Source organism: Quercus robur, chromosome 4 (genome assembly GCF_932294415.1).
Source record: "Quercus robur chromosome 4, dhQueRobu3.1, whole genome shotgun sequence".
NCBI classification, from domain to species: Eukaryota; Viridiplantae; Streptophyta; class Magnoliopsida; order Fagales; family Fagaceae; genus Quercus; species Quercus robur.
Genome location: NC_065537.1, coordinates 18,903,145 through 18,916,433, shown reverse-complemented (window position 1 = coordinate 18,916,433; position 13,289 = coordinate 18,903,145). Strand labels below are relative to the sequence as shown.

At 39.8% G+C, this 13,289-nt stretch overlaps 3 protein-coding genes and 1 long non-coding RNA gene across 9 annotated transcripts in view; 3 read left to right on the top strand and 1 right to left on the bottom strand.

Annotated features, from left to right (window-relative positions):
• Window positions 1-10,790, top strand: part of LOC126720771 (receptor-like protein 33) — a 30,058-nt gene extending 19,268 nt beyond the window's left edge. Inside the window, exon 2 of the mRNA XM_050423582.1 lies at window positions 10,699-10,790. The gene's annotated coding sequence lies outside the window, so the exon portion shown is untranslated. The remainder of the gene's footprint in view (window positions 1-10,698) is intronic.
• LOC126720768 (receptor-like protein 33) overlaps window positions 1-13,289 on the top strand; it is a 322,024-nt gene that overhangs the window by 213,198 nt on the left and 95,537 nt on the right. For 3 of the 6 annotated variants that reach the window (XR_007653644.1, XR_007653642.1, XR_007653640.1), the window contains exon 5: window positions 11,846-11,900. The exons of the other annotated variants lie outside the window; for them this stretch is intronic. The gene's annotated coding sequence lies outside the window, so the exon portion shown is untranslated. The remainder of the gene's footprint in view (window positions 1-11,845; window positions 11,901-13,289) is intronic. 6 annotated transcript variants of the gene reach the window in all.
• Window positions 1-13,289, top strand: part of LOC126720766 (receptor-like protein 53) — a 122,615-nt gene that overhangs the window by 20,754 nt on the left and 88,572 nt on the right. The window contains exon 2 of the mRNA XM_050423567.1: window positions 8,607-9,643. Within this exon, the coding sequence (XP_050279524.1) occupies window positions 8,607-9,643 (1,037 nt within the window). The remainder of the gene's footprint in view (window positions 1-8,606; window positions 9,644-13,289) is intronic.
• LOC126720779 (uncharacterized) overlaps window positions 1-13,289 on the bottom strand; it is a 156,523-nt gene that overhangs the window by 58,324 nt on the left and 84,910 nt on the right. The window lies entirely within an intron of this gene.

The window sequence follows — 13,289 nt, the reverse complement described above, 5'->3', positions numbered from 1 at the left end:
TCCAGAACCCCCTCCATTTTTCGTAGCATTGTCGTTCCTTTCCTAAAGGATTTCCGTTCCTGTGGATAACAAGGTTATTCATAGGCTTGTGGGTTTTTCTTGCTAGGTTACTGGGAAACACTTCTAAAACCAACATTACCCTCGGTCCTTTAAAAAACCGATGGAAGATTTATCAAACCGCTGGAAGTCCCTCTCTCTATCTGAGAAGGAAGAATCCGGCCTGACCCTGAACTCCGATCAAGCCACGTCGGAGTTCTCCATGTTAGCCAGATTCCTAACTCGGCGTCCTATAAACCTGGAATCCATTTCAAATACGTTCAATCCCCTATGGAGATCGAAGACGGGTTTCCGAATGAAGTTCATCGGAGATCACCTCATCCTCTTCTCTTTCGACTCCAAAGAGGAGGTTGACAGAATCCTTGCGGCTGAGCCATGGAGCTTTGACAAAAGCATCATGGTTCTGTCGAGGCATGAACATTCGAACCCAATCAATGCAGTAAACATGACCACGGTATCCTTCTGGGTGCAGGTGCACGATATCCCCATACGTTTCCGTAACAGGGAGGTGGGGGAAAAAATCTGCGAGAACATTGGCATGATTATTCAAACTGAGAACCCATAGGAATGTGATGGCGGTAGTTTCATACGGATTCGAGTCAAGGTTAATATTGACCTCCCCCTATGCCGGGGTCGACTCATCACCCTAGATAACAACGAAGCACATTGGGTCTCGTTCAAGTACGAACGCCTCCCCAATCTCTGCTATTGGTGTGGCCGTCTCACCCACCCAGACAAAGATTGCGAGCGGTGGATTGATAGTGAGGGTACGCTCAACAAGGAAGAGCAACATTTTGGACCATGGCTGAGAGCAGCTCCCTTCACGGCGTCGAGGAAAGCCTTCCTTTCTGTTCCGGGCTTCTATGCCAGCAAGAAGACCGGAAAAAAAGATCAGGAGCATGCTGGTTCAAGTCCCAAACAGCATGGCTCTCCTCTCTCGCCGGTGAGTGAAACACCACCAACTCTAGCAGCGGAAATTCAGGAGCCTGAACTGCCAGCAAAAAGCCTGGCACACGACGTGAAGTTTACCTCGAACAGCCCCAAAAGCCAGCCAATTTCTGACATGGAAATCTCGGAACCACCTCTTTCGGCACTCCCAACGAAACACGCTCTGTAGTCAGATTTTGAGCAAATCATAGCTGGCATAGATGAGGACATCCGTTGCTTCGACAAGGTGGTTTCAGGAGATACTAAACCAAACGAGCCCCATTCGGGCCCAAGTCAACAAACTGGAAATGGGCCAAGCCCTGTAAAAGACCCTTCACAGAATGCCCTCGCCTCACTCACAGGCCCCAGCCCTCTAAAGGACATCTCCAATCACCCCTCGGCCCAAGGTCCTTTGAATCCAGGAAACGAAAAACGATGGCTTCGCATACAAAGGCCCACTCATCCACTAGGTGACGAAAATTCTGAAATCTCTTTAGGCAAACGTGGTGCTTTGCCAACCTCAGAAAACTCAAACTCCCAGAAGAGAAGAGCAATGACAAAAGATGCATCGGCAACCCCCCTACCCCAAACGGCGGCGGCTGGAAATCAGCCCCGCCGATCACGATGAGTCTCCTCTTCTGGAACGTGCGTGGGCTTGGGAACTGGCGCACCGTTCAAGAGCTCGATCGGTACATTCGAGCACAAGATCCCACCGCCCTCTTCCTAGCCGAGACGTGGGCGGTTGAAGCTAGGCTGGTTACTTTGTGTACGGAACTGGGTTTTAACCACCATTGGATTTCGCCTTAGGTTAACCGTTTGGGGTGCCTTGCTCTGTTCTGGAAGAACACGGTCAAGATTGAAGTTATCTCTTCCTCGCCGAACCATATCGACGCGGTGGTGGGGGACTCTCCTGAAGGGTTATGGCGGCTCACGGGAATATATGGCTTCGCTGATCCGGCAAGGAAGAATGAAACGTGGGATTTGCTCCGTCACCTGCGGGCTAGACTCTCGCTTCCGTGGCTGGTAGCAGGGGATTTCAACGAAATTCTTTGGTCCCACGAAAAGTGTGGTTTGGGTCCGAGAGGGGAAGTTCAAATGAAAGCTTTCCGCGACGTGTTGGATGAGTCGGGGTTGAAGGATTTGGGTTTTGTGGGCAAGAAATTTACCTGGAAAGGCCAGCGACACGGAGGCTTAGTGCTGGAAAGGCTGGACCGCGCCGTGGCAAATAACCGGTGGCTTTCACTAAATCCGGGAACAAAAGTCCAGCACCTACATTCAAATGCTTCGGATCACCAAGCCATTATCGTGAAACCTGAAGGTATCAGTCCTACACCAAACCGCTCTTTTAAATTCGAACAAATGTGGCTTAGAGACAGAGGTTGTAGCAACACAGTCACTACTGCCTGGGGTCCGTCTATCTTGGGTGCCACAATGTCTGAAGTGGCGGGCAAAATTAAATTCTGTGGAGAAGAATTGACAGTGTGGAGTAAAAACTGTTTTGGGAGTGTTAGGAAGCTTCTGGAGTTGAAAAGGAAAAGCCTTGACAAAGCTGAGATAGCAGCAGCAAATGGTGGGGACCAATTGCTAGTGAAATCGCTCTAAAAGGAAATAAATGGGCTGTTGGATAAGGAGAGCCAGATGTGGCAGCAGCGTTCTCGGGTTCTTTTTTTGAAATGCGGAGACAGAAATACAGCATATTTTCATACCAAGGCCTCCCAAAGATTCCGGAGAAATCGAATTGCTGGACTGAGGAATAGCCAGAACGTTTGGTGTACTAACGAGAGTCAGATCAAGAACATCGCTTTTGAGTTCTATCAATCCTTTTTCACTTCGTCTTCCCCTTCCAACTTTGAAGAAGTCCTCCAAAAGGTTCATCCCTCAGTCACGGATGACATGAATGAAATGCTTCTCCGGGATTTCAAGAGGGAGGAAATAGAACTAGCCATGAAACAAATGGCCCCCATCACTGCCCCGGGCCTAGACGGCATGCCCCCGCTCTTCTTTCAGACTTTCTGGAGCACGGTGGGAGAGGATGTCTGCTCTGCCGTTCTTGACTGCTTGCAGAACTGTAAGATTCCTACTAACATAAATCATACTCATATTGCTTTAATTCCTAAAGTAAAATCCCCTGAATGTATCTCTGAATACCGCCCCATAAGCCTATGTAGTGTGATTTATAAATTAGTGTCTAAGGTGCTTGCAAATAGACTCAGAACTATCCTCCCATCAATAATCTCAGAAAATCAAAGTGCGTTTCAGGCAGGTCGGGTGATTACAGATAATATCTTAATGGCTTTCGAAACGGTGCATTACATGAAACATCACCAAGTAGGCAACTCTGGCTTCATGGCGCTGAAACTCGATATGAGTAAAGCGTACGACCGAGTTGAATGGAAATACTTGGAACTAATGATGAAACGTATGGGTTTTGCGGATAGGTGGGTAGCCTTAATGATGGAATGCATCTTATCGGTCAGCTATTCGATCCTTATCAATGGTGAATCCTCAGCCCCTATCCACCCCTCTAGAGGCATTAGACAAGGAGACCCCCTCTCCCCGTATCTGTTTCTCTTTTGTACGGAGGGTCTCCATAGTTTGCTCCACCATGCGGCGGCCTCGGGCCAAATTAGAGGAGTCTCCATCTGTAGGAAAGGCCCCCGTCTGACCCACCTCTTCTTTGCCGACGATAGCATGCTTTTTTGTAGATCCTCCATGGAGGAATGCCAAAAAATCCAAGATCTTTTGAACAGCTACGAGAAGGCTTCAGGGCAGCAACTTAACAGATCAAAAACCTCTCTTTTCTTCAGCAAATCGACTACTCCGGAAGCTAAACATCAGATCACAAGCCATCTTGGGGCCCAAGAGGTCAACCAATACGAGAAATACCTCGGCTTGCCTACCCTAGTGGGCAGAAACAAAAAGGCCAGTCTTAGATTCATCAAGGAAAGGGTTTGGGCGAAGTTGCAAGGATGGAAGGAACAACTTCTTTCCCAAGCGGGTCGTGAGGTGCTGTTGAAAGCGGTTGTCCAGGCTATACCAACCTTCGCCATGAGTTGTTTCAAGCTGCCCATTACTTTGTGCAGCGACATTGAACAGCTAATCCGGAAATTCTGGTGGGGCCAGCGGGGGGCGCAAAGGAAAATCCATTGGTCAAAGTGGAGCAACCTTTGCCTCCCAAAGGACCTTGGGGGTATGGGGTTCAAGGATCTCCAAAAGTTTAACGACGCCATGTTGGCAAAGCAAGTGTGGAGGCTTTTAGAGGAAAAAAACTCGCTCTTCCATAGATTTTTCAAAGCAAAATTTTTTCCGAATGGGAATATCCTTGAGGCAAAGGATGGTGTGGGTTCCTTCGCTTGGAAAAGTATCCTAAGAGGGCGAGAGGTCATAAAAAAGGGTGCCAACTGGCGGGTGGGCGATGGAGAAAATATTCGCATATTCCATGATAGGTGGCTGCCGGACCCTCATTGTGCTAAGGTCCAATCCCCCCCATCTTTCCTTGGCAGCGATGCGCAAGTAGCAGTACTAATAGACAGAGATCGAAGCTGCTGGATTGGAGATGCTGTCGATAATAACTTCTTTCCTTTGGAAGCCAAGTCAATCAAGTCAATTCCTCTAAGTTTCTCCGAAGCTAAGGACCAACTATATTGGCCGGGGCAGGTGGATGGGGTCTACTCTGTGAAAGCTGGGTACAGATTTTTGGTTGAGAACGAGCTTCCCTCTGCAGCAAGTCCCTCTGCCACCCCGCATCAAAGAAGCACCTGGAAGGGGCTTTGGAAACTTAACATCCCAAACAGAATTAAAACTTTGCTGTGGCGGGCAGCCTCTGATGCCCTTCCGACTCGGCTCAATCTGATGAAGCGAAAAATCTTAACTGATGCTACTTGCCAACTCTGTGGTTCAATGTCGGAATCCTCTCTGCATGCGCTCTGGCTGTGCCCAAAACTGGAAATTGTCTGGGATGTTCACTTCGGCTCTCTTAGGAAAGATGCTAAGGATTGCGCTAGTTTCCTGGAAATTATCCAGATATCTATGGAGAAAGGCCACCCCACGGATTTGGTTGCAATGACAACATCTCTAATCTGGAATAGAAGAAATAGGCTCCGCCTAGGTGAATCTGTGCCGGACCTAAGACTCCTTCACTATATGGCAAGAGAAGCACTCCAGGAATTTCATCAAGCTCACTCCTCGATTACTCCTCCCACTCTCATTCGAAGTCACACCAAGTGGGAACCACCCCCTTTGGATTGGGTAAAAATTAACTTTGATGGCGCCACCTTTCAAGCGAAGGATGCTGCGGGGCTGGGCGTCATTATTCGCAACGACCACGGTCTAGTTATGGCTGCATTAACACAAGTAATTCCACTACCCACTTCTGTGGAGATGGTGGAAGTGTTGGCAGCAAGAAGAGCTCTTTCTTTTGCTCATGAGCTTGGGTTTGATCACATCATTTTGGAGGGCGACTCGGACATAGCCATCCGTGCTATGAAGAATGGGAGCTTCTCTTCGGCAAGCTTTGGTCACATTCTTGCTGACATCAAGATCCTTTCCTCCCATTTCAGGCATTTAGATTTTAGGCATACCCGCAGGCAAGGAAACAAGGTAGCTCATAGCATAGCAAGAGCTGCATGTAATTTCTTTCCCTTTTGTACATGGATTGAAGAAGTCCCTGATGCCTCTAATGTAGCCTATATGGATGAAATTTTAATGAATTCTTAGCTCCCCCCCCTTTTTTCTACAGGGGGCGGTTTCTCAAAAAAAAAAAATCTAAGTAAGAAATCTTAATTTTTGAATAAATAAAATAAAACGTGAATAATAATTAAGTGATATTTATGGATAAAAATGTCTATACATTGTGTAAGTAGCATTACTGTGTAGCTTTAAACCTACGCGCTATATGGACCTTAATTTCTTGGTGTCACTGTTAAAGATCTATTTGATAATAATAATAAAAAACTAGTGGAATCTATAATGCTTATGGACAATCTTTAATAGATGATTTTAGAAATGTATTTAACTAACCAAACAATTAAAAAAGTTGCTCACTTTGATTTCAAAAAAGAAAAAGGATACGCACTTTCAAAAGGTAAGCCTGTTCGATACCATAACTTAAACAACAGTTTTTAATTTTTAAACAACATTACATGTATTTCTACACACTTTTTCACCCACACGTATTTCTAAAAAAACTAGAAACTGTTATTTAAGTACACGTACCAAACACTCCCAAATGGGCTATTTGGTATATGTGTTTAAACACATGTTTTTAGTTTTTAAACAATATTACACGTATTTTCACACTTTTTCACTCACACGAATTTTAAAAAAATTGAAAACTATTATTTAAACACACATACCAAATGGGCTGTAAGATTTCAAAGTAAACTTATTAAAAGTAATTTAAAAAAGAAAAAGAAAAAGACTATGGTGCGGAGAAAAAACTGTGCAAGTCTATAAAATCAAACTTTTAAGTGTGAACACAAACTTCCTACCTTCCACCAATTTACACGCTTAGACCACTTTAATTTTTATCAATTTCCTAACAAGAATTGATGGTGACCTCCACATCTTTATCAGACTTTGGCCAACGAATGATTCTTAAAAATACTATTTATTTATTAACAAATGAGAATATTATACATTACTATTTTAAATTTCACCAAAAAAAAAAAATTATATATAACCTCTCAAAACTATATTTTTGACTCCACCAATGACTTGTCCATTTTAATTCTTAATTTTAGTACACAATAATAATATTTACTCAGCTAGATATAAAACCACTTCAATTTCAAATGGAATATTTAGGGGGTGTTTGAGAGAGGAGTTTGAGTTATGTTGTTTGGAAGTTTTTGATATATATATATATATATATATATATATAAACGAAAAAGTGTGTGAAAATATGTATAATATTATTTAAAATGTGAAAAAAATTGCTGAAATTCATTTCCCAAATAGGGCCTTAGTGCTCCAACGATTTTTAAAAGAATTATTTTCTTAAAAGAATAGCAATTTCAAATTAATTTTCAGTTTCTGGACTCAATTAGCAATTATTAAAATATTATAATTAATCTGATGATATAATTGGAGGTTCCTAGAAAGTTTAAAGTAAGAGTATATGTACAAGCTGTACAATTTCATGTCACCTCACATGTGACGTGAAATTAACTTTTTTTTTTTTTTATAAAAGAAAGGTGGATGACTTCTGTTGACTTGGCAGCATCTATATATAATATTCACTCCATCCCATACCTTCCTTATAACATCATCAAAAATACTACTCCATTTTCAGAGTTTTGTTTTTGTTGAATTGGGTATCAAATGGGGCGTTCAACTTGGAAGTATCAAGTCTTCTTTTTGTTCAGTTTGATCTTGCATTCTGAACTTCCCTTTCCATCGTCTCTCTCTTCTTCCTTGTCTTCAATGCCATCATGCTCTGCTCTACTCCATTTTAATAAGTCTTTTTCTCTTGACAAATCTGCTTCTCTCTCACATACTTCTTATCCTAAAACAGCCAGTTGGCAGGAGGATAAGCACTGTTGCACTTGGGATGGGGTCGAGTGTGACAAAAACACAAGCCTTGTGGTTGGCCTGGACCTTAGTTCCAGCTGGCTTTTTGGCAACATTCTTTCCAACAGTACCCTGTTTTTTCTTCCCAATCTCAGGAGGTTGAACCTCACTGACAATTGGTTCGATGGCTCCCCAATTCCTTCTGAGTTTGGCAACTTTAAGAGTTTGACCCATCTTAACCTCTCTGATTCCGGATTTTCAGGCCAAATCCCGTCTGAAATCTCTCGGTTGTCTTCACTGGTTTCACTTGATCTTTCTAAGAATTGGCTCTTAATCAAAGCTCCAGTCTGGAAAAGAGTCATTGGTAACCTAACTCAGTTAAGGGAACTTATTCTGGATACCACAAATATGTCCTCAATTAGAACTAATTCTTTGATGAATCTATCCTCCTCTCTGACAACTCTTAGTCTCCGTGACTGTCAGTTGCAAAGAAAACTAGAAAATAGTTTTCTAGTATACAATCTATCCTTCCCAGTATACAAACTCTTGATCTTTCTGAGAATTGGTTATTAATCGAAGCTCTAGTATGGAAAAGAGTCATTGGTAACCTAACTCAATTAAGGGAACTTCATCTGGATTACACAAATCTGTCCTCAATTAGACCTAATTCTTTGATGAATCTATCCTCCTCTTTGACAACTCTTAGTCTCCATGAGTGTGACTTGCGGGGAAAAGTCGAAAATAATATCCTCTGCCTTCCCAGTATACAAACCCTTGATCTAACGGGTAATTGGGACCTTGAAGGTTCTCTTCTAAAGTCTAATCGGAGCTGTAATTCCTTGAATTTCTTAGGTCTCTCTGGGAGAATGTTTTCAAGAGAATTCCTTAATTCTATCGACAATTTGAAGTCCTTGAAGCATTTGGCTCTCCCTGGTTGCAATTTTACGGGGTCAATTCCAGCATGGCTTGGGAACCTTACCAAACTTACATATTTGGATCTATCAAATAATAGTTTTAACGGTGAGATTCTATTGCCACTTTTAAATTTTAGGTCTTTTTGACGGACACATCAAACTAACAATTTTTTAATTATTGGTGAATATTTTTAACAGGTCTGTTGCCGTCATCACTATTCAACTTACTGAATCTCTCAACTTTAGACCTTCAGTACAATCTACTTGTTGGTCCCCTTCCTAATCACGTAAGTGGTTTGAATCTAGTTGATCTCTATTTAAGTTCAAATTTCCTAAATGGAACACTGCCATCTTGGTTGTTCAGTATGCCATCTTTGGAGACTTTGTATCTTAATCGTAATCAGTTTGTTGGTGAGATTGGTGAATTCAAGTACAATTCGTTGAAGTATCTTGATTTGGGTTATAATAAGCTACATGGCTCTATACCTAGGTCAGTATCTAGACTTGTGAACCTTACTAGCCTATCTCTCTCATCAAATAACTTGAGTATTATGTTGGGGTCTAAAATGTTTTCAAAGCTCAAAAATCTTGAGACTCTTGATTTGTCAAATAACTCAGTTAGCATCAATAATAATACTGCCTATGCCCTGCCCAATCTTCAAAATTTGAACTTGGCTTACTCCAATATCAGTGAATTCCCAATTTTCTTAAGACTGACAACAGATTTAGGATACTTAGACCTTTCCAATAACCGAATTTATGGTCGAGTTCCAAGATGGTTGGGGGATGTGGGGAATAATTCATTATATTATGTTGATCTTCGTAACAACTTGCTACAAGGACCATTTCCCATTCTAAATTCTTCCAATCTGCAAATTATCTTTTTCTCCAATAACAATTTAATTGGAGAAATCCCATCTTTTTTTTGCGATGCAATTTACCTTCAAGTTGTAGACCTGTCTCATAACAACTTAAGTGGCATGATTCCTAAGTGTTTGGTAAACTCTACTGCCCTCTCAGTGTTGGATTTGCGAATGAATAGCCTTCATGGTACCATCCCTGCAACATTTGCCAAAGGAAATCATTTTAGGAATATTAACCTTAATGGCAATCAATTGGAAGGGCCATTGCCGCAATCTTTGGTAAATTGTACAGATTTGGAAGTTCTAGACCTAGGAAACAATAAGATAAATGGAGCCTTCCCTTATTGGTTGGGAAGTCTTCAGAAATTGCAGGTTCTTGTCATAAGATCAAATAGATTTCAAGGTCATATAGGCAATCCTAAAACCAAATTTCCTTTCCCAAATTTGCGAATCATAGACATCTCTAACAATCAATTTAATGGTCCTTTGCCAATAACATATTTTGAATATTTGAAAGCCATGATGAATGTGGATGAAAGTGGAGTTGCAAGGCCATATATGGGAGATAGTTATTATCAAGATTCATTGAATATCATGATGAAAGGGCAGTATATTGAGATGGAGAGAGTCCTAACCATCTTAACAAGCATTGATTTTTCAAACAATAGTTTCGGAGGAGAGATGCCAAAGATAATTGGAAGGTTTAAATCACTTAAGGGGCTCAACTTTTCTTACAATAACCTTATAGGTTATATTCCATCATCAATTGGAAATTTGACCAATCTTGAATGGTTAGACCTCTCTTTCAACAAGCTCAGTGGGGAGATTCCTAGTCAATTGGTAGATCTAACATCACTTGAAGTCTTAAAGCTATCACATAACCAACTCACAGGACCCATACCTTCAGGAAATCAATTCAATACATTCAACAATGATTCGTACACCAAAAATTTGGGATTGTGTGGATTTCCATTGTCAAAAACATGCAACAACCACAAGGCAAAGCAACAACCACCACCTACCTTGCACCAAGATGAAAATTTAGGGCATCAAAATGGATTTTGTTGGCAAGCTGTATCCATTGGTTACGCATGTGGAACAATATTCGGAATGTTTATGGGATATTTTATGTTCAAAATTGGAAAACCAAAGTGCCTTGTGAGGATGGTCAAATTAGAGCAGCATATCATGCTCAGAAGATTGAAGAAGAATGCCCACAAACGTGGTGGAAGAAGATAACTGCTTCTATGGTATGTGATGTTCTTATTTTTGAGACTTTAGAATGAATCTCTATACTTAAAAACATAAAAGTTTCTATTATTATTAGCAATTGTGAATTTTTTTTTTTGTCCATTTGAATTATAGTTATGTATCTCGGATATCTTATGGATTTACCTTCTTATTCAATTTCTTTGGGTGTAATTTAGATGCCATGGATAGTATGCAGCAAATGGGGCTTGAATCCTTGTATGCTATTTAAGAAGACATAATATGGTTATGATGATGGCTGTTGTTTCTAGTCTTCTGCAAAATGGTGCATTTTGGTGTCTTGATGTAGTCACAACTGTTGGTTTGTTCACAAGGATCATCCCCTTGTTGTATTTCTATTTGCTATGTAGGTTTATTATATTTTTTTAAAGGATAGGCGGACTTAGTCTATTGGCCTAAGTTGAGGTGACACTTTTGTGCTTGTATTTTTTGTGCTTATAAAGGGTTCCTCCATCTGGTGCAGTTCCCTTTACGGCTTTGTGTACTCTAGTTTGTATTTAATAAAATTGATTGATTCATAAAAAAAAATTTGTTCATATCATAACCAATGATTAGTTTAAAATATCAAGCATGTGTAATGTTAATTTTGCATGTGAATATTTTAACCTTGCCAATAATACTCATTGATTTACTTAATCAACTTAGACAATTCCATTTTTTTGTTATTGATAATTTTAGTCAATTCTATGTAAGCTTGTGAGACTATACTACTTTGTATGAACGTCTCTTTTTATTTATGCATAAATGACTGTTCAATAAATGCTAGTTAATTTTTTTTTTTTTTTATCAATGTTTACTAGGCTATGGTAGAATACCTTTAGCACTGGTAATTATAGATTGAGGCCCTTAGATCTTAGTGCCCGCTTGCCTAGAGATTTCCATCTGCTTTCTTGAGGAGAAAAACAAGTGAGGATTCCAATGGATCTGACTTAGCCTTGGGCAGGCCAGATATGTGTTTTGTCTTAACCTTTGTAAATGATGGGTTTCATTTGGGTTCAACTTCAATGGAACAAGACTTTGTAAATTATGACTCCAAATTCAATTTCTTTCCACTGTCAAAGAAAAAAAAGGTCATTTAGATTGAACTTAGAAGAAATAGGCCTCAATTAAAAAATTACATTGAGATTGTTTACTCCTTTATTGTTTCCATCCAATTTATTTATCATTTGATGCCTTTTGTCACTCTCTTCTCTCTCTCTTTCTCTCAAAATTAAGAGGCTCATCCATAGTTGGGTTATTAACATAGACTTTTCAATTACTCAAGTATTTATTTTGTGTTAATTGATTTTTATTTTTCTAATGCAGTTAATTCTGATAGTTGGTGTTGGAGGCCCAAAATTTCCTCCACCTTGGATGGGAGGTCAGTCTAGTTTTCATTATTGGACAGTTGGTTTTTTTATGTATATTTTATTGAACGGATTGGTCTACTTAAGATGCATATTTTCTGCTTACCTTATCAAGCATGTGTACTCACTATAGTTAGGAATAATCCTGCAACCGTTAATTTCCTATTTCCAGTCATTCTTTTTTAATCAAATGGTTTCTTATTTTAGAAATTGATATGTACCAAACACATAGAATCTTCATTTTTTTAGAAAAATGTGTATCATTTTGACTTTTAAAGCTACACTACATTTGTTTGGCTGTGTACAAAATTGTTTGAGATGAGAATCGTGAATGATTCGCACTGGAGCATTGCACCTTACTAGTCTATGATAGTTTACTAGGTTAGCTGACCATTTAAAAGTAGGACATGCTGTCCAAAAGTTAAAAATGGCTTGACATTTTAATGCCTTTGGTTAGGATCTTTGAAACGATATAGTTTGTTGATTGGATGAAGAGCTATTTTTCAATAATATAATCTAAAAGCACAGGTCTTTATTATTTTTTGTTCTTTTTCTGTTACTTAGGAATATTTGAATTATAGTGAGGATGGCTGGGCCACAACTTCATTATTGTTGGAATAGCAACTGTAGTTGGTAATATAACTGCTTTATTCCTTAAGTTTTTGGAATTGTTCTTTCTATTCTTTAGGATCTCTGTCCATGTTTTTTAGCCAATTTCCTAAAGCTCAAACTAAACTTCTAAAGTAGTTCTGAGTCACACTATTGTATGACTCAAGACAAGCACTAACAGAGAAGCTCCAATTTCAAGTTAGTCTTTTGCATGTAGAAAGGATAGGTGGAAAATGAAAATCAGCATTTAATAGTTTAACTTGCTTCTGAATTCTACAAAAGTTTATGAGCTAAGCATCTCAAACTTCATGGCATACTGTGAACTGAAGATGGGCTCTCTAAATGAATGTGCTCAGGTATATAATATCCATAGACATTTGTCCATTTAAGAACTCACCTCAATTAAACTATCTGCTTACACAGCGTATTTGATGAGGAAAAGAATTATACCTTCTGTAATCCAATGCAAAAGTTCCAATTTACCTGTAGGCTATAGCCAAGGTTTATGTAATGAACTTTATCTGTGATTTAGGTTGGCACTAAATGTTGCTTAACTTCTCAAGCCACCAAAAACACATGGACATAAACATTCTTCAAAACTTAGAGAAACAAAGATTGATTATAAGAAAACTGCTAGTACCTGTCCCAATACACTTATTTAGTGATGGGAAAAAAAGATTGATTGTCTTGGCAATAATATTTTTTTTCAAGATTCAAATAATGTGTGGTATTCTTGCATAAATACCCCAATACCACAACCACTCTCCCTAAATCTCATACTAGAGAAAGGGGAA